The sequence below is a fragment of the Gymnoscopelus braueri genome (genome assembly GCF_963280865.1).
Source record: "Gymnoscopelus braueri genome assembly, chromosome: 21".
In the NCBI taxonomy this organism is placed as follows: domain Eukaryota; kingdom Metazoa; phylum Chordata; class Actinopteri; order Myctophiformes; family Myctophidae; genus Gymnoscopelus; species Gymnoscopelus braueri.
The window spans coordinates 21867554-21894497 of NC_137623.1; the positions used below are offsets into that span (position 1 = coordinate 21867554).

General features: G+C 39.9%; 1 protein-coding gene across 1 annotated transcript; it reads right to left on the reverse strand.

Annotated features, from left to right (window-relative positions):
• Nucleotides 1-11187: 11187 nt before the first annotated feature.
• insig1 (insulin induced gene 1) lies at nucleotides 11188-21069 on the reverse strand. The gene is made up of 6 exons (XM_080417233.1): nucleotides 20742-21069; nucleotides 19783-20166; nucleotides 16934-17058; nucleotides 16296-16462; nucleotides 14617-14716; nucleotides 11188-12904 (listed from the first exon to the last, which is right to left on the reverse strand). Exons 1-6 carry the CDS (start codon nucleotides 20791-20793, stop codon nucleotides 12875-12877), a joined length of 858 nt encoding a protein of 285 aa, XP_080273359.1. The 5' UTR covers nucleotides 20794-21069; the 3' UTR covers nucleotides 11188-12874.
• Nucleotides 21070-26944: the final 5875 nt, after the last annotated feature.

The window sequence follows — 26944 nt, forward strand, 5'->3', positions numbered from 1 at the left end:
ACACACACACACACACACACACACACACACACACACACACACACACACACACACACACACACACACACATATATATATATATATATATATATATATATATATATATATATATATATATATATATATATATATATATATATATATATATATATATATATATATATATAATTATATATATATATAATTTACTTATATCTTTTATATATTTATTTATTTATTTTTGAACATTTGTATTCTATCTTGACTTATTGATAGACCTTAATTATTAGCCATGTAGCCTGTAGTGTAAGGAAACTTGCCTTTGAGGTTATACAGCAGATTTCTATAGCTCTCTGGATTGGCTCACTGCTGAAAAGACATGCATTCACAATATGTTATATGATTCAATGCATATGACGTCAGAACTCTCCTTGGTGTAGAGCAGTGGTTCACATGTGGGTCCCCACATGATTTTGGGGAGGGTCCCCAGGTGACAGTGAAGTAACAATTTAGGACTATTAAGACCTTTGTAATACCTAAACATTACTATTAGCATCAAAAGTAATCAACAAACTATGTTCTAAAAAATATGGTCAAACATTGGCCAAATTGTTGAATAATGTAAGAAAGAGTCAAAACATTTGAAAATAGCCGATCTACAAGCTTGTAGATCTGCTATTTTCATAATATTTATCTGGGGGGCCCCATTTCAAATATGATTATTTTGGGGGGTCACAGCCTGAAAAGAACCGGTGTAGAGAAGAGAAGCTTTCACGTGCCTCGTCTTTTGCCAGAATATCGATTGGTACCTCGAATTTGTTTTTAAAGTGACTCTAGTTCCCATGCATTTCGCGCTTGCAACCCCTACGCCCAACATATGGATTCAAACATCCAAAATAATGACTTTTCTAGTGACTGAACCTATTGGAGTTCGTGCGGTCATGTTCAGGCCTACACCTATTAAATGAAGAGGGCGTTTTCTTCTTCTTTTTTTTTTGTAATAAACTGGTTATTTACAATTGTATGTGACTGTGTCCCTAAGCCTGTACCTCCAAACAGTTGCCAGACATTTATCAGCCAAAATTTTAGCTCTCTTCCTATTATGATCTAATAACGATTCGTTATTTACCAACACACAATCCCCAAATCATCCATATTTGTATTTAATTAGTAGTGGCGTAGCCTACTTTAAAACTGTTGTCATAATTATGAACTTTAACAGTTGAGGAAATGTACTATTATTTGAAAAAATTAACAACAAAAATGTGTATATGAATGTGTTTTTCAGGAATTATTTAGGCCTATCAATGTATTACGCAAGTCTGTCAAGTTGAAGGGTAAAAAGTGAGGTATTTGGCATGTGTGGCGCGCCATTTTGTCCGTTTTGCTTGAATTCAATTCATGCACTTGAAAAAAAGGAACCCATCGTTCAATCTGCATGCATTTTGGAAAGAATGAAATAAATAAAATATATATTTTTTTCATTTGCAAAATCTGCATCACCCTAACTTCGTAGCCTATATTTTAAAGTTTAATCCATGCCTATGGTTCGACTGGCCTCCAACAACTCTGCATAATTTAGCATAGACCTTGCATCTTCCTATTGTTACTAATAAAAACGCGTAAAACGTGCTATATTGCGCATGTGCACGTCCTTTAAACCAGGGGTCTTCAACAGGGGGTCCGAGACCCGTAGGGGGTCCTCACTCAGAGTTACTACAAGGGGGGCCGCCAAATCCCTATTCTGGTGGGAACATTAGCCAAAAATAGCAGATCTACAAGCCTACAACGCCTGGCAGACAATGCTTGTAGATCTGCTATTTTCGACAAAGAGGTTTGGTGTAGAGGGAAAAAAGAGCAGACCAAGTAGCCTACAAGTTTTTGAAGCATTGAGGGTTGAAGTGGTTAACTGTCTGAAAGTACACATTAACATGAATCCAACACAACGTACACAAGTAAGCTATCTATGAAATCTATGAAAAAGTTGAAACTTCAACACAATTCTTTCTCTCAGCTAAAGGGGTCCTTTGGCCTGGAAAACGTTGAAGACCCCTGTCCTAACCTATTTTTCTTTTTCCTTCTGTAGCTATTTCCCTCGGTAGGATTGTCTCAGACGTCACGAGGACTCAGCACCGTGGAATGAGCCGCTACTACAAAAGGTGACGCGCATGCAGAGAGAGAAGGATTTGTGAATGGACGCCGTGATCTGTCTGTGCCAGCTCACAGATCATAGGGCTGTGGGACTGCATGCTGCAGATGTGCCCCACTCACCCCCCACCTCCGGTCACCCCCCCAGATGAATGGGTCACATCTTCGGACAAAATCCAGCCAGCTTCCTGTGCTTTTGAAAAACGCGAAAAAAAAACGTCTGGAGACATTTGATGATTTTTGTATAATTTTTTTTGTGCTTTTGTGCCATTGTTGGGAAGCTGCCCCTTTAGTCCAGACTCAGTGCATGGCGTTGTTGATATGGGGGGTGTGTGGGGGGGGGTGCTTTCCTCTGACCTCAGTGTTATCATGTCGAAGAGTTGAGATGTGACTCTAAAAGCAATATACTGAAACAAACGCATTATACTAGACTACTAGCATGATATAAATCAAGGTGCAGAGTTTTTGTTGGCAGAAAAAAGCTTGTCATTTAGTGTAGCCTGTGTGACACAATTTGGTTGTGCTGGGTTGCGTTATTGGTTTTAATAACCCTAATCCGTCTGATCGGTCTGGCGAAGATAAGTCTCGTTTGAATTGGAATTGTTCTTCAGTTGCGTATTTATTCTCCATAGAGGTCCTATATTAATGGAGTTTACCACTTACCCCCCCCCCCAACACAATTAAGGCCGATACAACTTTTGAAAGCAGCTTTGAGTTATCAACTTATCAGCAAACACTTTTTCAACTGTTAATATAAGGACTAATATAGCCTATGGGCATGTCCTCCCCTTAGCAGATCAGTATCCTACAGAACAGGCCTATAAGATAATCATAAGATAATCAGCATCACATTGTTTTGAAGAATGAATACGGATAGCCCTGTTTTTGTTTAGGGTTACAGTGTGGCCGTTTGTGGGTAATTAACGTCTGAACGTTTTCTGCGTGTAGCTTTATTACGTTTTATTTAGAAAATAACCACATCATCCGTTCGGTTTGAGAATGTTCCCGAGCACTTTCTACTTTTAGATTTAGCCTGTAGGAAATATTAATAGGAAAAAAGTTTTGCTGGCAAAGTTTAGCTCCATGGTTTGCTCTACTTTGGATTCACCCACTCACTGTTCCAATGTCATAAAGTAGGCTTTACGATCATGCAGTTAACCGTAAAATGATTTAATAATAGCCTAATAATAATAATAATAATTTTGTGTCATGGTGTATGTGTTGTTTTTATTTAAACAGCCCCAAGGGGTCTACAACTTATATTCCTTTCTTCTCAGAAAGGTTCATTTTGAGACAATTAGGCATATAGATCATATAAGTATTCAATTTCTTCTCACACTTTAAATCTATGGCAAAATAATCCACGTAAAATTTTCAATCCACATCCGTCTAATGCCTGTGAAACCTGAATACAATTTTAGATAAAAGAGCGAGAATTGGCAAACGTTGGCAAAGGGAACTGGTTTGATTCTTATAATAAAGTTCTTGCTCCTATATAGGACATCCAGCCTACCACTAATAGTAAATATGCACCCCTACTCCACATCAATAGCGAAATCGTTTAAAATGTCATACATTTCAATTAACTATATAGCCTATAATGAGCTTATTACATTGGACAATTACCACCACACACACAAAGGGGTGGAATTATTTCCGATTGGTTGCTTATGTTTGTCACCAAACAAACATTATGAATTCACTCTTATTTCCGACACTAAAAGTTACATGATCGGATGGATTGTCTTTAATTTTCGTTTTGAAAAAATACTTAAATGCACAACTTATTTTATACAGGATCAGCGCGTGCATGGTGTTGAGCCTTGATCCCTTTACATATATAGACTATTCAGGTCCTTCAACAGGGGGTCCGGGACCCCTAGGGGGTCCTCAGAGCTACTATAGGGTCCGCCAAGGATGTTTATTTTTGCATTAACCACTTGAACCCTATAGCATCCCTATTCTGAGGGGAACATTAGCCGAAAATAGCAGATCTACAAACTCACAAAGCCACTTGTAGAGGTTTGGTGTAGGGGGGAAAGAGGAGCGAATCAAGTACTAATAATTGAAGGTTTAAGTGGTTAAATGTCTGAAATGAACAAAAAAAATATAATTTACACAACACTGATGAAAGTCGAAGGTATCTATGAAATATATGAAAAAGTTTAATCTGCAGCACAATTGTAAACAATGAAGTGGGGGTCCCTGCTTCATCTCTCTCTCAGCTAAGGGGTCCTTGAAGACCCCTGCATGCTATACACTGTTAACATCCCAGCAGCTTATCCAGGCCTATATAGCCTATACATACACCTATTCATGTAATGAACAGCAAAGGGCGCACAGGTTGTCCAGCTGGTCAGGCAGACCTTTCACGTGTCACGACGTCTTACTTGTCACAGTAAAGAATGAATGCATGCACGTGGTGCCTATTTCCGTATGGTTAATGGGTTTAGATTCCCAGTCATACAGAACAAATACCATACATAGGGGGGGCACATTTATGAATAACTGGCACTGGAAATCAGCTCCTAAATAGGCTATAGACCCCGTCGGGATACAACAAAAAGACAGCAATGTAAAGTAAAAATGTGTCAAGGCAGTGGTTCTCAACCTGTGGGACGGGACTCCCATGAGGTCGCCACATGATTTTTTTGGGGGGTCCCCAGTTGACAGTGATGATCAGCAATATTTTCACAATATTTATCTGTGGAACAGAGTCAAACTAAATGTAATGCCTCAACTCCTACAATTCCAAATGCTTGTCTGGGTGGGGGGGTCCCCAGTTCAAATATGATTATGTTGGGGGGTCCCCAGTTCAAACATGATTCTTTTTGGGGGTCGCAGCCTGAAAAGGTTGAGAACCACTGTGTTAAGGGACTGATATCAAACGCTATATATCTTCACTGGGAAGCAACAGGCGTGCATGTTCCCAACTCTGCAGGGTTGGGGACATACCGTCTCCATTATGCCGACGCGGTCGAACTCGGAAAGTCACTTGTGCGTCAAAATGTCATCTGAGCCGGCCGGCCTCCAACATAAGTCATTAGCCTGATGGGCCTAAGTGACAAATTCCCGACATATCCGCCGCTGGGGGTAAAAACAATTCAGGTGGACCGGGTGAAAGGTGCTCCGTGGCACATGCGCTTTCATGAGATTCCATGCACTATTTCGGCAAGTTAAATGGGAGAAGACCTGATGCCACACAAGAAGAGGGGTCGAATAACTGCTTATATGACCGACCCCCCATCACCTATTATTAAAGTTGCAAGCTGGACCTAAATTGTTTCTCAAATGTGGAAACCTTCACTGACTGCCCCCCCCCCCCCCCCGACCCGCCCCAAGCAAAAGCCTGATAGAAAACTTGTGCCAGTGTTTCTTGCGCACTTGTGTCATTATAACGATAATGTAGCCTATTCTAGAAGTTTTGAAGTTTTGAAGTATATTGGAAAGTTTTACTAAATTAATTACTTTGACCTATTCTAAAATCAGTAAATTAACGCAACAGGGTATAGGCTTAACTCAAAGATAAAACACCCATGCCTAAATTGAAATCGAATGACTCTCATATAATGAATGAACATATAACTCTTCCAGGAAGAGAAGTCTCTCACGGGATGCTTAGCATTTTCTCTCTCGTGTGGCAAGTGCTTTCCACCTGTCTCTCTCCACTTGTGCTGTCCCCTCGTAAATGAGCACGGAGCCTCGGACAGGTGCATGAGGTTGGGTATGTGACCCTGAGAAGCATCCATGGTTAACTTACCATAGAGGCACACCGGACAACTTCAGGGTCACCAAGTTGAACGGGTCACCGGCCGCCGGAGAGGTTTGATAATGTTACTATAGCTACTATCGACTAATGGGCTAATAAAAGCCCACTTGGTGACTTTGATGCACATCAAAGCTCATTAAAGCACGATCATGATTTGTGAAATGCTTCAATTGGCTCTTAGGCCATCGATCAGGCGCTCTGTGGGTTTGTTTGTTAAGTTTGTTTGTTAGTTTGTGGATACGGTGCTATAGGCTGGTATAGAAGTTAGAAGTTCACATGTTATAGCAGACAAATTCTGCCTTTGTAATTAGCTGTAGCATACAGGGAGGCAACTATTGTATACTGTAGCAGCAAGGTCAACAGGTGGCAAGGTTTGTTTCGACTGTTTAGCAACAAATAGACCTTTGGATCCAATACGATTCAAGATATTTGTCTGCCATTTTCACGATATAGGCCTTCTGGAATTCTTGAGCATATAAATGCATAGCTCCATGAGTCAGATTTTAAAGTAGGCTATAGGCTACAAAGAGGCAAGAGATAAGCGCTAGGGCTGGGCCTATTTTTGACTGCAGGATTTGGGCTATTTTGGCTATATTATTACCGTATTAAACATTGGCAATTCTTTACTAACAAGCCTGTAGCAGTTCAGACTTCCCTTGTCTAGCCCTATAGTACCATGTTTTAATTGGGAGTCATTCTAATACCAGAAAAGTATTGGCACGTAGACACTGGAGATTTTTGATGGAGAATATAATGCGTCACATTCTTTTTCTGTGGAAAAAAAAATATGAAGAAACGCAGAAACAGAAATGCAAGATTCGAAACAAACGCAGAAACAGACCTATGATTTTATTTAAACCTTTGGCTAGGCCTTCTGCATGCATTAATCACCTAATCATCTAAACTTTGGCATACATTTTGAAACAGGATGCATAATTTTGTTGTTTTGCCTCAGAGGGTGGATTAAGCATGGCAAAGGCACGAGCCACGACTTGATTTATTCCATTAACCTTTATTTGGTTATTATAACCCTGGTCGCCTTTACAGAGTCTAAATCCGGACTGTAAAATGTGCTGGGTGTGTTTAATTTCAGTTGGAAAGGATTTGTTTGGATAGGATGCATAATGTGTGCCATCACCTGCAGGTTTATGCTGTCATTGTGTCCAGCTCAGCAAGCTCAGCTGCTGTCTTTACTCTGTTAAGTAAAATATATCAACCATGTATATATATTTTTTTATATTATATTATTGTTGTTATCATCATCATCATCATCATCATCATCATCATCATTTTTTATCAGCCTCTTTCACCCATGCTACTTGCATGGCACTAGACTGAAATGGCACTGCACCTGCTAAATGCCTTAATTGTAATTGTTCAATGTGTGTGTATGCATGTTTTTATTTTTATTTTGATGAATTAAATTTTGTGATTGTTTCTCACAGTATACTGCCAGGGGTTTCTCAAAAACGGGTCCAGGCAGGGAGTTGCGGCAGTCATTAAAAAGATCTCCAAATGAGAGATTTTTTTAATTTCACAATGAGGGTTGCTGTTAACATTGCCACAAGTTACATTTCATTACTTACATTATTTTCTGACATGAAAACTTAATAATTTGGACACTCAGGCAAAATCTTATCAGGATCTGTCCCTGGCAGGTTCTAGGGCATTAACAAATGGACATGGAATAACCTGCTGTTAAATTAGGCTGGCTCCACAGCTGCCTTGTTTACGAGTTACACTTGAGCAATGGGCAGCATTGGGCACACTGACCACCAAAAAGCCAACAGCAGATCTACTTAAATCACTGAATGAGCAAATGAAGAAACAGTCTGAATGGATCAGTTCACACCCTGACAAGGATATGGAGAGAAGGCATAGAACATCCAAAGACTGCAATTTGAAAGGGATTTCTGAGAGGTAATTTGAGCTAAAATGGAGTCCATTTCTGACCCACTCGCTCCGACCCCCATGGCATCCATTCATTATTCCTGGCTGGCCCTGGGAGAGGGAATGGGAGAGGACAAGAGTGGACGGAGCTCTGGTGTAATGAAGACTCAGTAGACCCAAACCAGACACACACGCGCGCGCACACACACACTTTCATTATGTATCACAGAGAGCAGGACATTAGTGCCACTGAAGACCTTTTGGCAGAGAAATGAAAGTGCAATGATTTGCTTCACACTCTATCCACTTAGCTGACCTTTTTTCATGTGACACCGTTGCACGGTCCAAATTGGGCTGATGTATGTGGAGAAGGATGCTGCTCTGATGCTGTGTAATGGATTCATGATTTGTTTGTGGGTTAGAAAGTTTGTACAATACCACCACACACTGCTAAATCCTGAGTGTTAACTCTGAAAGTGTAATGATTTACCCATAAGGGTCCATAAGGACCTTAAAGTCTCACTATGTAATACAATTGAATTTTGTCCAATCTGTATGGTAGAGTATGTATGTTAATACAATATAACTTATACAATTGGGGTGGTTGTATTTTGTCTCCCTGCTCTTCAATTGAGACATTTAGATCGTGTCAAAGGTCATGTCTCACCTACGATAGACAGGATCATAAAAATATGACAAATATCTAACATGGTGGACTTTAAATAAGCAGGTGAATGTGCCATTAGGTTTTAGTGATTGAAGGGGAGTTGTTATGTGAAATGTTCAAGGGATCAGGTTCATTAACAAATAGATGTTTTCCATTATAAAGTTATCAAATTGAAATAGGAAAATACATATCTCACTCTTTCTCTATATGAACAGCGTCAAAATGCAGTGACGCTGAGTTCAAATAACACTTAGACTTACTGTACCTGTCTGTCTGTCTGTCTGTCTGTATGTCTGTCTACATACATACCCTAGTTATTTTGCTGTCTTGCTACATAGCTGCCTTTCTTTCTTTCAAATGTTGGTACTACTCAGTCTTTTACTCACAAACTTCCACCAACTGGACGGCTGTTCCTTGTCCTACCACTAGGTGTCCACAAGTGTCAGAATAATCAGGTCCAGACAAACAGGGAGGATAAATACTGTCATCTGGTGGCAACAAAAGCCATCACCGTTGACTAGACAGAATCTTGGTAGCCACACAGCAAAATACATTATGTACCATGTTAATTTAAAGTTTCATGAACGTGGCATTTTTCTTTGTGGCTACCAAAACTGTAAAAATTGACCGGTAAGGGTCATGATTTACAATATCCTTGTTGTTCTAGTTACACGTCTCTTCTTCAATCTTTTTCTCATGGCAAGCTACAACCATGAACCTCTCATTCTGTCCTACAGTAGCTGACTGCACTCTTACAGGTCCACACTCCTATCCACACAAAACCTCTTCAGCTGATGGCAAGCCACCTAATCTGCAAATGTCAAAAATAAAAACAAACAAATAAACAAGTTGTTGAGACACAACTCACTCCCACCCAGAATGACTGAACAGAGCATGTCAAAGCAGAGGTGTGTTGACAATGGCCAGGCAGTTTTACTACTATTCCTGTACAGCAGAAGGGACACCAGGGCCTTCACAGCCAAAGACCACATGGGCTCCTTTTAGGCAGAGAGACCTACAGAGGAGAGCACAAGTTGAAATGTAATATTGTGCCACCATGGTAAACCAAAGCACACATTGCATATAGTATGGGATTCAGCACATGTTCCTCTGGCCAGATTTGTTTGTTTTCTTGCCCTGAAGGGAGGGCAAGGAGGAAGGGAGGAAGGGAGGGCAAGGAGGAAGGGAGGGCAAGGAGGAAGGGAGAGAGAGAGAGAGAGAGAGATATTCCTTTTGGCCAAGGGAGGTGTTCTAATGGAGTCCTTCAGTCCGCACTGGGTGGAAATGAAAGGAGCTTGAAGTCTGGCCAATTATTCTGCATGAGCAGAGGAGGAGATGCAAAGAGGAGGGAGAGTAGAGCGGCGTGTGGCGCTGGATCGCTGCCCTGCCGGTTGGGAGAGATAGATGGATAGATCGAGAAGAGACTCCCGGAAAGAGGGGCCAAATCAGGGTAGCCCACAACAAAAATTGGCCCCACTCCCAGAAATTTCCCTCAGTGCAAAAGGTTAACTGTCAGTCCCCTGCTAGGTATAAATAGAAGTCTGCTCTCCAGAAAGGCGTGTCAGGAAGAGGGGGTGGTAGACAGACCAGGGTGGGGTGTGCATGGGAGGGGGTAGTCATGATAGTGATCCCGGTGACAGGCAGGGGGGTATGTAGGCTTCAGAGACTGGGGGAGGAGGAAGAGGTGACCAGAAATGTTACAATAGATATTCAGACAAAGGAGTGTCCCCCTCTGTTCATCTGAGCTCTGACAGCAGACACAACAAATGGCACCACCGCCACCACCCCGAGAAAGATCAGGTCAAATAGAGTTGCTAGTACCAGTGACATCCCGAATACTCGAAAGGCCATTGTTTTGCCGAATCCACTGAGACGAGTAATTAGGCCAACGTCTAGCTGTTCCCTGGGTCTAAATATCAAATGCGGAATGACATGCTTGATGCTCACTTTTGTGGGGTCTTGGGCATTGTATACACAGTTTTTTTAAAAAATATATAATAATCGAAGACCTGTGTGCCCTAAAATATTTTCTCTGGCTTGAATAGTAAACTCTAGTCTATTATTGTAGAGTAGCACTACACCAATAAGGTAGTACAATCAGGCCAATAAAAGGCAATACAGATAACAAATATGGCCCCGTCAGTATACAAAGCTGTTCTATCAGCAGTATCAAACCTACAAAGATATATAGATCAACAGCCAGGACACGAACAATCGTATCAGTCCTTATTTTATTTTTTTCAGTTGAATCCAAGGTTGTAAAAATGATACACAGCTGAAATATCAGACACTCACATATTCTAAACATTGAAATAATCGGTGGCTCGCCACCTTAAAAATAAAGCTTCCTGTTCCGTTTAGCACACCTGAATTTAATCATATCAAAACAGCATGGGGCATACCCGTCCCATTGTGATCTGTCACAAAACATATATTTAAAAAATAAATCAAATGTTTAAATAATGCAAACTACATGAGATTTTACAACAGTTTGACACATTTTATTTTCTCTCTCTGGTAAGAGGAGTCATTGTATAGACTCTAATAAGAAGGCAAGTAATCTCTGACAAACTTGTTGTTTCCAAAAACACTGATGTTATTGCTGTTTTTTTTAAGTACCCACACTGCATATGATTACAACAAGTTGATATATATATATATATATATATATATATATATATATATATATATATATATATATATATATATATATATATAATTATTTTTAGCCACTGTCAGAAATAATAAATAATGAAGAAAAATCGCCCTAATGTATACTGTGATTGCACTTAATCCTCTAGACCCCCAAAACAGCTAACTAACATACTGTTGGTCTAGTATAGTAATACCTGTCTGATTACATAGGCAAGCCATTATACATATGTAATAATATAATTACGTTTGTACAAATGATAAAATGAAACTGGTATAGTGACAAAAGCACTACATACTATAATACAAAGGCAATCACAGATTGCAAGTTTTCAAGGCCAGAAGTAATAAAGTCTTGTTCTCTCCTTCAGTCAGCATATGTTCCCAAGCTAGTGTCAGTTTGAAAATACCTTCAAAAAAGGTAAATCGTTTATAAACTGTGAATGGGGGAAAAGGTTCTCAATGGACACTGTGGGCTTTCAACAAAAGACAGTCCCAAGCGAATGCCTGGTCAAAAATGTAATCTCTTGGAAAGTGTTAAAAACAAACCAATGCTCGTTTGTTATTATCATAGTACATTCGCTCTAAATTTGTATTGCATTCTGGGTGTCTTCACCACACTGATACCAGGATAAAATGTACCCCTAGCAGGCATGGGTTCAAAGTTAGACTTATGCTGTCATGTCTCTCTCTAGGGATCACCTGATTGGGAGCTGTTAATTAACGATGATCCAATTCCAATCTGAGACCAATCCATTCATATATTATGTCTGACACTTCCACCTTCCCACATTAAAAAAATATTTTAATAGCACTTGACAGATGCCAATATTTGTATTCACATTTAATAGTGAAGCCCTGCCAATACTGATTGTAACTCCTGTATCCCTTTCCTGTCTCTATTCACTGTATCTATCAGAAGAAAAACAAATAGATAAACAAAAACAAATAAAATCCTTCAGGGCGGACAATAATCTTGCCTAAGGAGAAATTAAATAAACTAAAATAATTAATTATCATAGTATGCTGTTATATAGTATGCTGGTTGTTTTTGGTTTGGGGTCAAGGATAGGCTGGTTTCAGCCAGTAAAGAAATAAATACTTCTTTTGGTTAGATTGGGAACATACAATACATCATCTGAGCCATAAAGATGACTGCTGAATACATTTCCATATGAGAGTGAAGACATTTTCACCACCACACGCAAAAATAATAATAATTCCCTTTTGTGTTCATACCATATTTAGGCAAAACAAAATATTGTAGCACCACCACTTGCCATGTCTTTTCTGCCGAGACAGAGACGCATCCACACAAAAGCGCGCACACCTGCACTCCCTTAACAGCAAGAAGCTAAATGGCTCACTTGTTCAATGTAAAAAGAAAGAAAATAATAGCAATATTAAGAAACCAGGTGACTATTCGCACCAAAGAGCTGGAGTGGCCAACATGTCCTCCCAACTCGTGTGAAAGAAGTCCTCCTATTGTTACTGTGGTATAGTACAAATCGGAGGGTTACTGTAGGTTGTTTGGCCACAAGGAGGTGCAGAAGACATGGCACATTAGGTCAGGGCATGGGGCATGTGTTCTCCCGACCTACACTTAATGAGAATAGGAAGAAGAAAAAAAACTAAAAGTTAAAAACTATGAGTCCTTTTTTTTTTCTTCTTTTGTGTTCTTCTCGTACTCTCTGCAACTTTTACTTTCTTTCTTGTCTCGGCTCCACTTCTTTGCTTTCCTGTGTGTTTCCACGCTGTCAGAACTGTCTTCAGTCATTGTGAGGTTTCTCAACAGCGCCCTGGGGGAAGACAGGGAGACACTGGCGTTAATGACATGTCAATCACCATCAGTCAAAAGGGGATGAAATAAAGTTACAGTCGCTTACAAGGTTGAGAGTTGCAACAACAGAAAAGAGAGAGAGAGAGAGAGAGAGAGAATGAGAAATTAATGTGGGACTTCGGTATAAAAGCTAGAAGTTCACTTGTATTATGCTAGCTAGGACTAAAGAAGACTTTGTGAGATGTCATTTGTCTGATGTCCTTTATACGGATATTTTTCTTTTTATATCATCTCATGAGCATACTTTTTTTATTACGAAGGATTGGTTAATGACATTTGAGTGAATAGTTTTGCTGAGGTGTTTATGAAAGGATAAGAAAGGGAAGTGGGGAAGTGTTTTCTTTCTGTTGCATTTTTCCAGAAATGAAACTTCCATATTCAGCATTTTATGCACTAAGGCAAGGAAGTACAACACACAACATTGCTACTTTGCTAGTTACTGTATCTTGACAATATAGAGAAAAGGGCTACTGTTCCTTCCTAATGTACCTACCATATTTTCACTTAAGCCAGTACAATCATATCAGTTTATGCATTACATCCTGATAAAAAGTAATGTACTCTTGTCTGCATTGCTTTGTATTGTATCTTGTCTGCATGTCAACTGTTGACTAATATGGCAAAGTTGAATGAAATATCAGGTTCTTTCTATGCCCTCTCACACATGAAACAGTGGATACAGAGATGAAATATCAGGTTCTTTCTATGCCCTCTCACACATGAAACAGTGGATACAGAGAGAGAGAGAGAGAGAGAGAGAGAGAGAGAGAGAGAGAGAGAGAGAGAGAGAGAGAGAGCACAAGAACAAAAACAGTGAGTGAGGACTCGTGCCAACATTCCAAGCCCCATCACAAACAAACAACAAGCATCAAATGACCCTCTGGTCAGTGGACTGGTGACTGGCTCATGTGTTCAGGGGGCCACGACTGTGACAAACAACGTCCCATAATCTGCTTTCACAGAGTCAAACAGAGGGACTGGCGGGACTTTTCAACCTAATTTATACCTCCAGACATACGCAAAATAATTGATTTTCCAAGCCAACAACGTGTTAACTTGAAAGTCGGTTATAAGGCGCCGAGTGACACCGTTGTGCAACTCTTCAGAAAGAACGAGGCGAGCCTTCAAGACAGATGATGCCTAATGAAGACATCAGCGTCTACTTGATGGGATAATTGTGAACTAAGGGGGCAAGTCAGAGAAGTTTAGACTCCCTCCTCTGTTGTGCCGATGAAATTAAAGCAACATTTGAGATGACAGGATACTGCATGTTGACACTTTCCTTCAGAATAGAGTGATGTCTTGAGTGAAAAGAAAATCACACCAACATAAAACTAGCTACATGGTATTTGCTGAAACTTCAACCCATTTAACTTACAGATAACTTGTCAGTGCATATGTACAGTAAGTATAATTCTCTCTACAAATATGCAGAATCTTATTAACCACTTAAAACCTCTATTCTTAATAAAAGAGACCTGAGTTGCAACTATATCTGGACAGCTTTTTTACCGTCTAAATCTCTTCGCCAAAAATAGCCGATCTAACTTACAAGCCATATGTGAGCGTGTAGATGTTCTATTTTTGGCGAATGTTCCCCCCATAATAGGGCTGCTATGCTATAGGGTTCAACTGGTTACGTAACATACGTGAATGGTGATAAGACTTTACCATGGCAAGCTGGCGTCCGATGTTTCCTACTGTAACGCCTCCTGAGAAGAATATACAAGGCAGCCAGGAACGTACATACAGAAAATCTGGAGATGTGTATCTGAAAAAGAGAGAAAAACCCCCCACAACCAATCACATTTAATTCACACTCCATTTCTCAATAGTCAAATTAACAGTAAAAGAAAAAAAAGAACATCTTCAAATGAGACACATCTGTCAAAGGAAAAGCAATATCAGCACAATTTCATAACGCAGAGAGCGAGACCTTCATCTTGAAAAACAATATTTTGCACCCCCACCCCACTTCTGTATCGAGCTCATTTAGTCAACATGAGCTGTGGGGGTCTTTTGAACCCAGAGCTTTTCAAGCCCCCTATAACTGAGGCAACAGTGCGCGTCCTCCCAGCTGGGCGCTTTTGATCACATGGGAGTACGAGTAAAAGAGTATTTACTGTCAGTGTTTTATCAGTCAGTTCCCCTTTGATGAGGTCACATGGTGGGAAACACTATAGTGTAGTCTATACACGCAATAGTCCAAAGGATTGGCGCGGTCAATTCACAAAACTTTAAGATTAATGGCAGGTGCAGATTCTTAAAACAGACATGATCAAAAAAGGATCACCCGCATTAAAGAAAATAGGTTTCAGGCTTCCTTTTCACCCATTAAGACCAGAGACCGATTCTACAAATGCCTTCTAAATCCTTAAAAGTTTTCTGAAAAACGTATGTTGCTATATCAGTGGTGCTCAGACTTTTTCATGTCAAGGACCCCCAAAATTATATGCATTTGGCCGCGGACCGCCCATCTCAAAAGATTTTGTTCCAGGGACCCCCAGAAGCAAAGATTTGAGTAAAAAATATATACCTGTATATTCAAAGATTTGCACACATTTTCAGGATTTTTTAAATATAGCAGATCTACAAGCTCATATAAAAAAATAGCTGCCCAGACGGTTGCGCCAACCGTCCGGGCCTTATATCTGCTATTTTTGAATAGCCAACCAATGTGCTAAAAAAATCTAATATAACACAGAGGCTTTCCCGGTTTGGTTTTAATGGGTTAATGCATCAGCATCAGTCACAAACACGCCTCAGCCCTTCTGGCCTTCGTCAGCATTGAAAAAAAAAAAAAAAACTCTCACATAACATACCATTGCATAGGTTCATACTCAAAGCTATGCGGATAAGACCGTAAGATCAAATCGGCATTTAGTCAAATCCAAAGGCATTTCTACGGATCAAGCCTCAGACATAATGAAAGAAAAGAGAAAGTACAGTACTGTTGCAGAACAGGTTTCATTTGTTCAAAAGTGAAACTTTGGCAGACTCTGTACTACTACTCTGATGTGGCCTTATCATATCGTTGCTGTCGGGCAGAAAAACCTCTTAACTCCAAATGTTTTACTTAAATAAACGCCCTACTTGATCATACTACAGCGTCACACAAAAGCACCAAAAGTAACTTTTATAAAGAAATGGGTAACCACATGCTTGGATGACCAAAAGTCGAAGCGACGCGACGCGTTTTGAGCTTGTCGATCTGCTGCTTTTGCCATTTTTGAATTTTAATCCTGAAAAGTAACCGATCTGGACATATGAGGTTTGCACCCGACAGAGGCGGTGTCCTGTCATATAAAAGACAATATTGCAGGTCTATAAAAAATGCCTTGTTGACTTACTGGTACACGCCATTGTAGACCAGCAGCTGCGTGATGACTGTAGCTAAGAAGGCAGTGGTGATGCCGAGGCCAAAGCCACTTCTTGACCGGTCGAATGTCCACCAGAGGCCCAGCGACAGGGCCGCAAGTGTTAGCGAAAGCTGCACATTGTTGGCAAAGTCTAGTTTCTGTGGTATAAGTCAGTTAAGATGAATATCAAGAGAGAATGGCACCACGCAATAGGTTAAATCATCCTGCAAATATTAGTTCAATATGTAAACAAATTATATAACTTAAAGAAAATGTCACACAGGGACAATACTGCTCCTTTGGCACACTATTTGAAGTTTCGAACTAGAAATGGAGAGTTAAAACAGATCTACTTCCCATGTGGGGTGAGAAATTAAAAAGGGACAATATGTACAATAATTATTTATGTGTAAACATGAATCAATAGTCAAAAAGGTTTATGTGTCACCACTCACACAGGCACAAGCAGCAAAATGCAAGTGCGTGAGCCTGGTCCTCGAAAAATACTATGCAGCGTCAACATAACAACAACAATAGTGATAATAAAAGGTAATAAAAATAAAGATAAGATAAGAAGGAGGGACATGAGTTTCCCTTTGATTATAATGATCGACTTGGTGAAAGGATACAGCGCTGGCATGGTTGATACCAACGAAGACTGCGATGCATCTCATGACACTGGCCCACTCTCTCTTGAACTTGTGGGGCTCTCCCAAATGGCTGTCGATGCAGGGGTACAACAGGCCAATAACAGCTGCAAAAAAAGGAAAAACATTATATAACAATTTACATACATACATACATATACTGCATAACTATTAAGGTTATAAATGCATATAACAATTGAATACAAGAACGCTCGCCTGAGTCAAAACCGGCGACCTCGGAATTGTCACCACCAGGTATTCCTAAACGTAACCTCAGTAAACTATGCCTAACCTTATTCCTTAACATAGCCTCTGTAAAACTATGCCTAACCCAGCCTTTAACGTATTCCTAACCTTAATCTCAGCAAAACTAATACAAGAACCGCTCGGGTCGAGCGGTCCGCGAAAAATATGGGGGCGAGTGTGTTTTGGGGCGAGCCTTCCGGTTACATAACAATTAACACAAACTTATCATAAACTAATAGCGCTGTGGAGAATTTGCTGAAAGGACAATAATAATCATGATCATGATAATAAACGCTTATGAACAATCTCCCACTGCTCCAGATAGGATGTGTTAAATGCAGAGGACGAATGTGTCACATAATGTGAAAATGTACTGTGACATAACAAATACCCCTTTCTCAATGTTTTATTTATACAGGTCTATAAATACCTGTACCACAACACCTTGATAACGTGTGGAATGAAGAAATAACGAACGTGACAATCTGAACTATCCTGAATATTTGAATCATAATATCCTCTGCCAATGTATACAGGGGGGGGGGGGGGGGGGTAGAGTTAGTCAGTGGTGTAAAGTAACTAAGCAAATGTACTCAAATACTGTACTTAAGTATAATTTTGAGGTATTTTTTACTTTACAGGAGTAGTTCCATTTTTAAGTACTTTTACTTCTACTCCAGTCTCCACTACATCTCAGAGACAAATATTGTACTTTTACTTACTTAAAACTTTGGTTACTAGTTACTTTGTAGATTTTGATTATTATTACAAAACATGCATTAACCACTTCTGCCCTATATACATTTTGGCCATTTGAAAATAACCGATCTACAAGATCAGCTATTTTCAAAAGATGTTTTTATACATTTTATACAGAATGAGTACTTTCTACTTTTGGTACTTTAAGTACATTTTGATACAAAAACTTTTGTACTTTTACTCAAGTACATTTTTGAATTCCAGACTTTTACGAAGTATTTCTACATTGCAGTATTGATACTTTTACTGGATGGGTTTACTGGATGGGGGGTAGTTAGGTTAGGCTTACCTCTATGGGTTAGGCCTATATTATTTATCTCATAATAACTGACTTCCTTGTTTCCAAGCCAGGCGGCCACGAACGCGCCGCCCCCTCCAGCTCACCCGTTATGAAAGCAACCAATGGGGAGAGCCGCTTGCCTCTGACGTAACCGGACTGTCGCACAGGAAGCCAATAGAGTGGCGAGGCAGCTCTCCCCGTATAGATTTCCCCGACGATTTGCCTATGAATTAAATACCAAGGCCCTCATTGGAAACAAGTCCGCAAGGACTTTTATGAACGGACCTGTTAGACAAAGTATTTTAAATGTAACTGTGCTGTTTTACATTTTTTGCCTAATAAAATATTCAATCAATCAATCAAAATAGAGAGGTTAATAATAGGCTCCCCACTCTCAGTGTTGCCATGTCCGCTTATTATAAGCGACTTTGGCCTTGTTTTTCTGTAAAGTTGCTTGAAAATATTGGTTAGTTGCGGGTTGCGTTTTTTTTGGCTTGTTTCTTAAGTGTAGTTGCTTGTTTGGGCTTGTTTCTAAAGTGTAGTTGCTTATTTGGGATTGTTTCTAAAGTGTAGTTGCTTATTTGGGCTTGTTAACTAATGATAAACCAATGTTAAACCAGTGCATGGTTCTCAAACATTTTCATGTCAATGACCCCCAAATTAATATATATTTGTAGACCCAACCTTATGAAAATATTTTGTGCCTGAGACCCCCATACAAGATTTTGTGGATTTGAAAATATTCCTAAATTTTAACTTTTTTCCCGAGATTTGTCTTTGAAAATAGCAGATCAGCTAAGCTCACAACGCATCGCATCACGACGCGTTGTGAGCTTGTAGATCGACTATTTTCAAATAGCGGATGTATATAGGTTTAAAGAGGTCTCATGTGACCTAAGTTGCTTCTTTTGGGCTTGTTTTCTTAGACCTGGTTGGTTGCTTATTTCTCTCGCAAAACCTGGCAACACTACTCCCCACTAGGCCAGCAGACAAAACAGTATGCACAGGGTAGAACCGTTTACATAATGGATAATAACCATAACAAACCCTCAAATGTTTCACAATCCGAGTCATGATCAAGTGACCGCGAAAAAACGACTCACCGGTCATGTTGTGATGTCTTTTATAATTATATGGCTCTGTGAATAAGTCATAGACCCCCCCCTCCATCCCCCCATTGCATTCCATTGTCCAAAAAAAAACAACCTCCCACTCCAAAAACTCAGACATACATTCATGCACGATACACCCACCCACGACGAGTGTGATTTATTTATAGCACCGTAATAACGCTTCTTAAATCTTGATCAAAGGTCAAAGATAATAACTAATAACACTTCTTAATCTTGATCAAAAGGTCAAAGATCATAACTCAATTCAAATTCAAAGTAGCTTCATTGGCATGAGAAAAGAAAACATACGTTTACATTGCCAAAGCCAGCGTCCAAATAATAAAAAATATAATATATAATAAAAAAATATTAAAACAATTATAAATAATATATAAAAATATAAAATATAATTAAAAAAAAATCAATAAACTCACCGGCCCCTGTCCCGCAGCACGGTGGGATCCACCAGGCGGCCGAGAACAAAGTTGCCAGAACCTCCTCGGGGAACAGCGTGACGTTCCTCTGGATCTGCAGCAGGTTGAGCACCAGCGCCAGCACCACGCCGACGGTGAACAGCACCAGGCCGCGGCGGATCAGGTGAGCCTTGGACCGCACGTCGTGCCTCAGGGAGCCGTAGGCCTGGTGGAGCACCGACGTTATGATGGACATCATCTCCTGATCGGATCCTTTGGCTGCGAACCACTTCGGTCCTCCTGACGATGAATTCGCGTTAGATTCCACTGATCTTCTTGATGCACAGCAAGAGCAACTCCAGCAGTGGTTCTCTAGTCTTGTTGGCATTTGGCACACTTTGGGAGCTGGTGAAAACAAGTCAACCACAAGTCATTTAGTCATTTTTTTAGTTATAGAATTAAGGTAGCCTACTGCTACAAGACAAGAGCAACTCCAGCAGTGGTTCTCTAGTCTTGTTGGCAAACACAGTTTGGGAGCTGGCAATAAAACACCCAAACAACAGTCCTTTTTTTAGGTCTAGAATTAAGATACTATATTTTGTGCCAGAGACTCACATATACAAGCTTTTGTGGATTTGAAAACATTCCTACTGGCCTAAGTGCCCTAGTATCAACGTTGCAAGATTACAGAAACACACATGGTGTTCAAGGCAAGCATTCCTTTGGGGTGTTGCATTAGCCTGGGATAGACTATCATTATCGATTTTGACATTTCTATATCTAGATACGAAAGTAAAAGTCAGACTCGATAAAATACATCTATGATAGTCTTGATCCAAGGCAAGGTGTTGCATGTTAAACTGGCGATCGTAGACTATAGTCATGATAATAATAATAATCAAGAGGTCTAACTGTACAAACGTTATGAAGTGAATGTTAGGTTGTTATTATTATTTGTATTATTACTACTATTAAATTACCTTGATATCCAGACGTCTCCACTGTCTGGCGCACTCCTCCACTCCTGTTCATCCGTGGTGGCTTTGCTTTGGAAACGATGAAGCTTTTCTGCTGTTACAACAACGAGAGAAAAGAGAAGTGCTTCTATTGTACGGTTGTTGTTTGTTCACATCATCATCGTTATAGAGAGAGAAAAAGGCTGCTATTCCATTCCAGAGCAGCAGACCTCATGCCAGACACGGAGCTTCCTCTGCAGAAAACAATCACAGCTGTGTCGGGTGAGGATCGTCGGCCAATGGGAGCGCGGCGGTTCGATATGACGTGCCGCGCCACCCCACCGCCCCCTTGGTTTTGAGGACGCCGTCACACACAGTCTGGTGAGCCTCACAGGGAGAGCCTGGTGCTGCATGCATATGCATGAGAGCTGATGTGCTACTCTGCCTGCCGATGGCAAGCCGTTCTAACATTTAATATCTAGACTGGATATGTATACTACTAGATAATATCTATAATTTAGCTCCATCTAGCCAAAACTAACTTTTTGGATATCCACAACTGTCATTTCAGATATCCAAAACGTCCTTCTTCGAGAGCCTGCCCCTCTCAAACTTCAAAGTCAAAGTCAAAGACCCCCAAAATTATATGTATTTGTCTGTGGTGCCCCCATCTCAAAATTATTAATTGTTTTTGTTGTGCCAGGGACCTCCGAGAGAAGATTTGAGTTAAAAAAAATATATTTGTGTAAAAAAATATGCACACATTTTCACGATTTACAAAAATAGCAGATCTACAAGTTCATAGTGTGGCACGAAGTGGCGCGCTATGAGCTTGTATATCTGCTATTTTTGGTACTCCCCCAAGGACCCCTGGGGGTCTCCGGACACCACTTTGAGAACCAATGGTATACATACAACACCAGTACAGTTAACAAACAGTGTTAGGCTACTTACAGTACAAACAGGACACGTTTTGTAAAGCAGTGGTTTTCAAACCTTTTCACATCAAGGACCCCCAAATGAATGTATTTGGCCAAAGTCTAGACCCCATCTGAAAATGTGAAAAAGTTTTCACACTAATGAAGATTTTTTTATTTTATATATAGCAGATCTACAAGCTCACAATGCGTCGCATCGCGGTTAAACTGATTTTGATGCTATATTAACTGATTTAGCTGGGGAACCCCCTCAAGCACTTTGAGAACCACTGACTTACAGCATACAAACAAGACACGTTATGTAAAGGTATATATATGGTGTACCTGTATGCGCCAGTCTTGACCCCAAAAAAGAAGGAAAAAAACACAATCTCAAGCGTTCCCTCTGAAACTGTATCTAAATTATCTATGGCCTAAAATGAGAGGGCTGAAACTTTTCAAAGTCTTCTTAAAAAACAATCTATAAAACTTGGCTTTATAGATTTCCTTTCCTAGTTTACTAAAGCTTCAGTATTCTAGGCTGCAGGGCCTCGTATAATTTGTGACTGGCTGCAGTTTGTTGGCTGGGCTCCCTTATATAGGCCTAGGCATGTTTTCATAATGGGGTTAGTAGCACAGCTGCAGGTGATGCAGTTGTTGAACTGCCCCGGGAGGGGAGTTGCAATGCAGGGCCTGCGAAGTCCCTCACGTCACTTTGTGGAGATAATGGGAATGGAAAGGTTCAATGGCCGGATGTGTTCCAAGGACCAACAACAACATGGGGAAAAGTGTTTTGCAAGACCCTCCGTTTGTGACCCAGTGGGCTAGCTATCTCTCCACTACTACCGTGTGATAAGAGTTTTCTTTCACCCAACGACAAAAACATGCAGTAAAAAGCACACATGAGCAACTTTAGGTTCCGGTGCAACTCTGCACGTATACATGCCCCCCCCGTCCCCTCAAAGACTCTGAACTCTAATGACATGGGTAGGGTTTTGTGCTGTTTTTCACTGTGAGCACTTTCACTTTCTCACACATTTGCACTGATTGAATGGACACTTTTTTTGATTGGCATTGCGCTGATAATAATTATTTGTTTTATGACGTGTTACGGCCAGCCGTAATTTGTATTTGTTTAATTAGTGTATATGGATTCATTATATTATTTGGCCTTTTGTATTGCTTGTATTCTGTGTTCCCGTTTCTGAGGTGGAGAACTGGAGGTGCTGAGTGCCAACAGTGACTGTCAGCTGCCTGTGGCAATTGATTGTCAAGTCTGTTGATCACTGGTGTCTACCAGCTGCCCATGGAAATTGGTTACCTCCATGGATTGGCCAGCTCTGATGAACCCTGCTTGCATTGGCTGGGAGAACACTCACCATAGACTATAAAGGTCACTCAAGACTATGCAATAAGGGACAGGACTGTCGGCCTTGACAGCAGAGAATCACTTCCTCTGTCCTCTCATCCAAACCTTTTGATTCATTTGTGCCTTTAGTATACTTCTGTCTAGATCTGTTGTTTAGGTTCCTTTGTGTGTTATCGTAACATTTTTGTTAAATTTTACTTTCTGTCTGTAATAAATATCATATTCAGTTTTGAATTCTTTGTCCTTTAAGTTATTATGTTTTATGGCCTTTATACCCCTAGACTAAGGGTCGTAACATGACGAGATACGGTAAGATATTTGTGAGGCACTGATTGTAATGGACATTTCATTTGTCTTATGACAGGATATGGTGAGACACTGTAAGACACTGTAACCTGTGTTGTTGCTTTTCCTGTGGAGCACAGGATGGGACACGGCAAAACACTGTTCCTGCATAGTGCAGGGCAGTTGTAGAGGTTTTTTTCTTCTGTATACCGTTGCTCTGTATTGTTGATACTTCTTCTTTTCTTTACTCTTTACCTGTAACTCTGTAACCTTAACTGCTGTAACACCTCTGGGTGACTGAATATCTGTCGGTCTATCTATCTATCCCCCACATACAAAGCCAGTCAGCATGTGCATAAGCAAGCACACACACACACACACACACACACACACACACACACACACACACACACACACACACACACACACACACACACACACACACACACACACACACACACACACACACGTAGCCATATTTTCTAAATTATACACACTACATAACTCACAATGGGATATTCACACACATCTTGGCTAGATATCTCTCAGGAAAACTCACCTCTGCAAAACTGGATGAATATTTAATAAACAAATAAATGCTAAAACATAATTAATTATTTAATGAAGCATAACTCAGCCTGTCTAATGTACAAAAAAAAGAAGACTGGATTTACTCAATATCAGCTGCAGGCACTTTGCATAAAGTAAAACGAAGGGCGAATCACCCCTTTCATGCAAATTGGCTTACAAAATTTAGTGATGCTTCATGTCCTGGAGCAAATTTGGACGACAAAACACAGAGCATATTAATCAGATAGCATTTCTTTTCAATTATGTTTAATTAAAATCCTTTATTTTTTAAAAGTAATTATTTTGGCTACCAATGTCTCAGGGTATTTCCCCTCATTGTATTGTCTGTATTTGAGGCATTTATTATGTGTGGAGCAGGAATAGGTTCATCAATGTGTGACTGGGGGTTGGATCTGGCTGTCCAAGGTTCAGCCCCAAAGACCTATAACTGGGTCACTGAATTTATTTATTTTTTCAATGGTCTATCTTTTTTTATGAGCCATGTTGAAAAAGAACAAAACCCTAATTACTGGAGTGTTAATTGATAAATACAGCAAAATATTTTAATCATGTCAATGTTTTTTTGTTTTGTTTTAGTTTTCTCCTACTGCCGAAATTGATTGATTGAATACTTTATTAACAGTTTGCAGATTGTACTGAGGTACGGTTTACAAACATTGTTAAAAGGACAACACAAAAAGCCCTGGGGGTTTGTTTCCATTGTGGTCCTGTGTATTCAATTCATTAAGAGTCATTAGTCATTTATAGAACACCAAACATCACAGCTGGACGGCACGGCAGAGTGAGCCCAGCCCGATAAATACACATGTCAGTGACTGAGTCGTTCATGAAGTTAAGGTGACTGTAAATCCCTAATGAAGTTACACCATTGGTCGGCTCAATAGGCTACCCAATCTCCATATACTGCAGGGGGAATGAAAACACCTGTTCCAAACTAATGCATGAAATCATTTGAGCACAACTCAGTCTCAGCTAATAGTCCGGCTCCAGTTTGCCTCCCATAGTGCATAATATGTCCTCCTCCTTCTCTACACATCCTTGGATCTCTCTGTTTGTCACACTGGCTGAGCGTGTGTGTAGATTGATATGATTCTGTGCCATTTACAGGGAATGTGCACCACAATCCTGGATTGTCCAAAATACTCTGGCGTACGACTTAAAGCCTCACCATGTAACCTTTTGTTTAAGGAATACATTTTAATTTAGTCCAAACTGTCCAATCTGTATGGTAGAGTGTGTTGATACAATATGACTTATATAATTGGGGTGATTGTATTTTGTCTCCCTGCTCTTCTATTGAGACATTTAGATTGTGTCAAAGGTCATGTGTCACCCACGTAGACACAGGATCTGACACGAATTCTGACCTGACGGTCAAGATTAATTTTATCCCCCGAGCAATGAGGCAGACTCCATTAGCTCAGTGGTAATACATTCAGCACTTAATCGGGAAACAAAGTTCAAATCGGGGTAGAAGAGGAAATTTACAAACTGCGGTGCTGCTTTGACTGCTATGAATAGCAAATGGATCACCAATGAAGTCATCAGATTGGGAGTTCTCAGCTGACTCCATGAGCGTAACCAGAAAGCTTGCCAAGCATTGCGGCACTCTACATGCTGAACTGTGATGAGGATAAACTCTGTATCATCAAACTATTCAACATGCAAGATAAGGTGCTTAAAGGGCAAGACCACTTTGGTAGAGGTTTGGGTTGTGTAGTTACCTTGCCATGATGTAACTCCAAAGGTGGACAAGAAATCAAAAATAATTGCTCCATTGTTTAGAAATTTATAAATTCAAAATATGCTCCTCATTGACTTACATTGTACGGTAAAACAGCTCTCAAAGTCACTCTTTTAGAACGTAAACAAACACAAACAAAGCTGATTCAGACAATATAGAGCATCACCAAACCCAGTACTGTTTTTTTTTTTAATACAAATGTCAACTTCCTGTTGATTTTACTATGTGAAGATCCGGATCCGGATCCGTGGATCCAGTCCGGGTTTTCTTCTTAATAAAAATAGCAAAATCAACAGGAAGTAAACATTTTTACAAAAAAAAAAAACAGTACTGGGTTTGGTGATGCTCTATAATGTCTGAATCAACATTGTTTGTGTTTGTTTATGTGCTAAAAGAGTGACTTTGAGAGCTGTTTTACCATACAATGTAAGTCAATGAGGAGCATATTTAGAATTATCAATTTCTAAACAATGGAACAATTATTTTTGATTTCTTGTCCACCTTTAGAGTTACATCATGGCAAGGTAACTACACAACCCAAACCTCTACCAAAGTGGTCTTGCCCTTTAAATACAAATATTTAAGCACTTTAGTTTCACAGTGAACCATGCTCATACTGTATGGGATCCTTGGGCTAAACCAAGAAGACTGTTGGGCTGACATTTGAATATTAAAAATTATATTACAAAAAGTGAACTACAACATCCTCTTTATTGATTCATTTTGGGCTTTTTATGCTTGACAGAAACTTGGCTGCCCAAAAACTCCCATTCAGTAAATGTACAGTATGCGGCTACTAAGTCAAGTACAAATCTAAATTAAGACTATTGTAAGCAAATGCAATGGTTGTGTGTTAATGACTTGGAATGCATTGGTCATCAATTTACCATTTCACCACAAATGTCATTCAATATGATTGGTATTTACTACCATGTATGTTTATGTTGTATTTTAATGTGTTGTGATTTGTGTTGTTTTTTTATGACTGCTACCATGGCCAGGTCTCCAAACACAGTCCACACTCCAGCCATATGCGAGGGCTTGACCTAGTCTTGTTATAAAATACAATACTCTAGCTGAGATAGTTAATTCACGCTAAATTTATAGGGAACTTTTGAACTATAAAACCATGGTGGTATAAATCACATATTGCGGGTTTCAGACCACACACCGACAATTCAAATCAGTTGACTTTAAATTTGCTTTAGTTTGAAATATAAACCAATTTCTGTGCAGTGATAACCGATAAGTCAAATAAAAAAGGCTGAGCTGTATTTGACTAGAACCTTTTCACTTTTTTAGTGTACCAAACAAGTCAACC

What these genes read in the sequence shown, in the direction of transcription:
- insig1 (XM_080417233.1), bottom strand. Translation starts at nt 20,793, where the DNA reads ATGAACAGGAGTGGAGGAGTGCGCCAGACAGTGGAGACGTCTGGATAT. An exon ending in GTCTACAATGGCGTGTACCA is followed by an intron (nt 14,717 to 16,295) that starts GTAAGTCAACAA and finishes TCTCTTTTTCAG; the next exon opens with ATACACATCTCCAGATTTTC. An exon ending in TCGGACGCCAGCTTGCCATG is followed by an intron (nt 12,905 to 14,616) that starts GTAAAGTCTTAT and finishes GTCTTCCCCCAG; the next exon opens with GGCGCTGTTGAGAAACCTCA.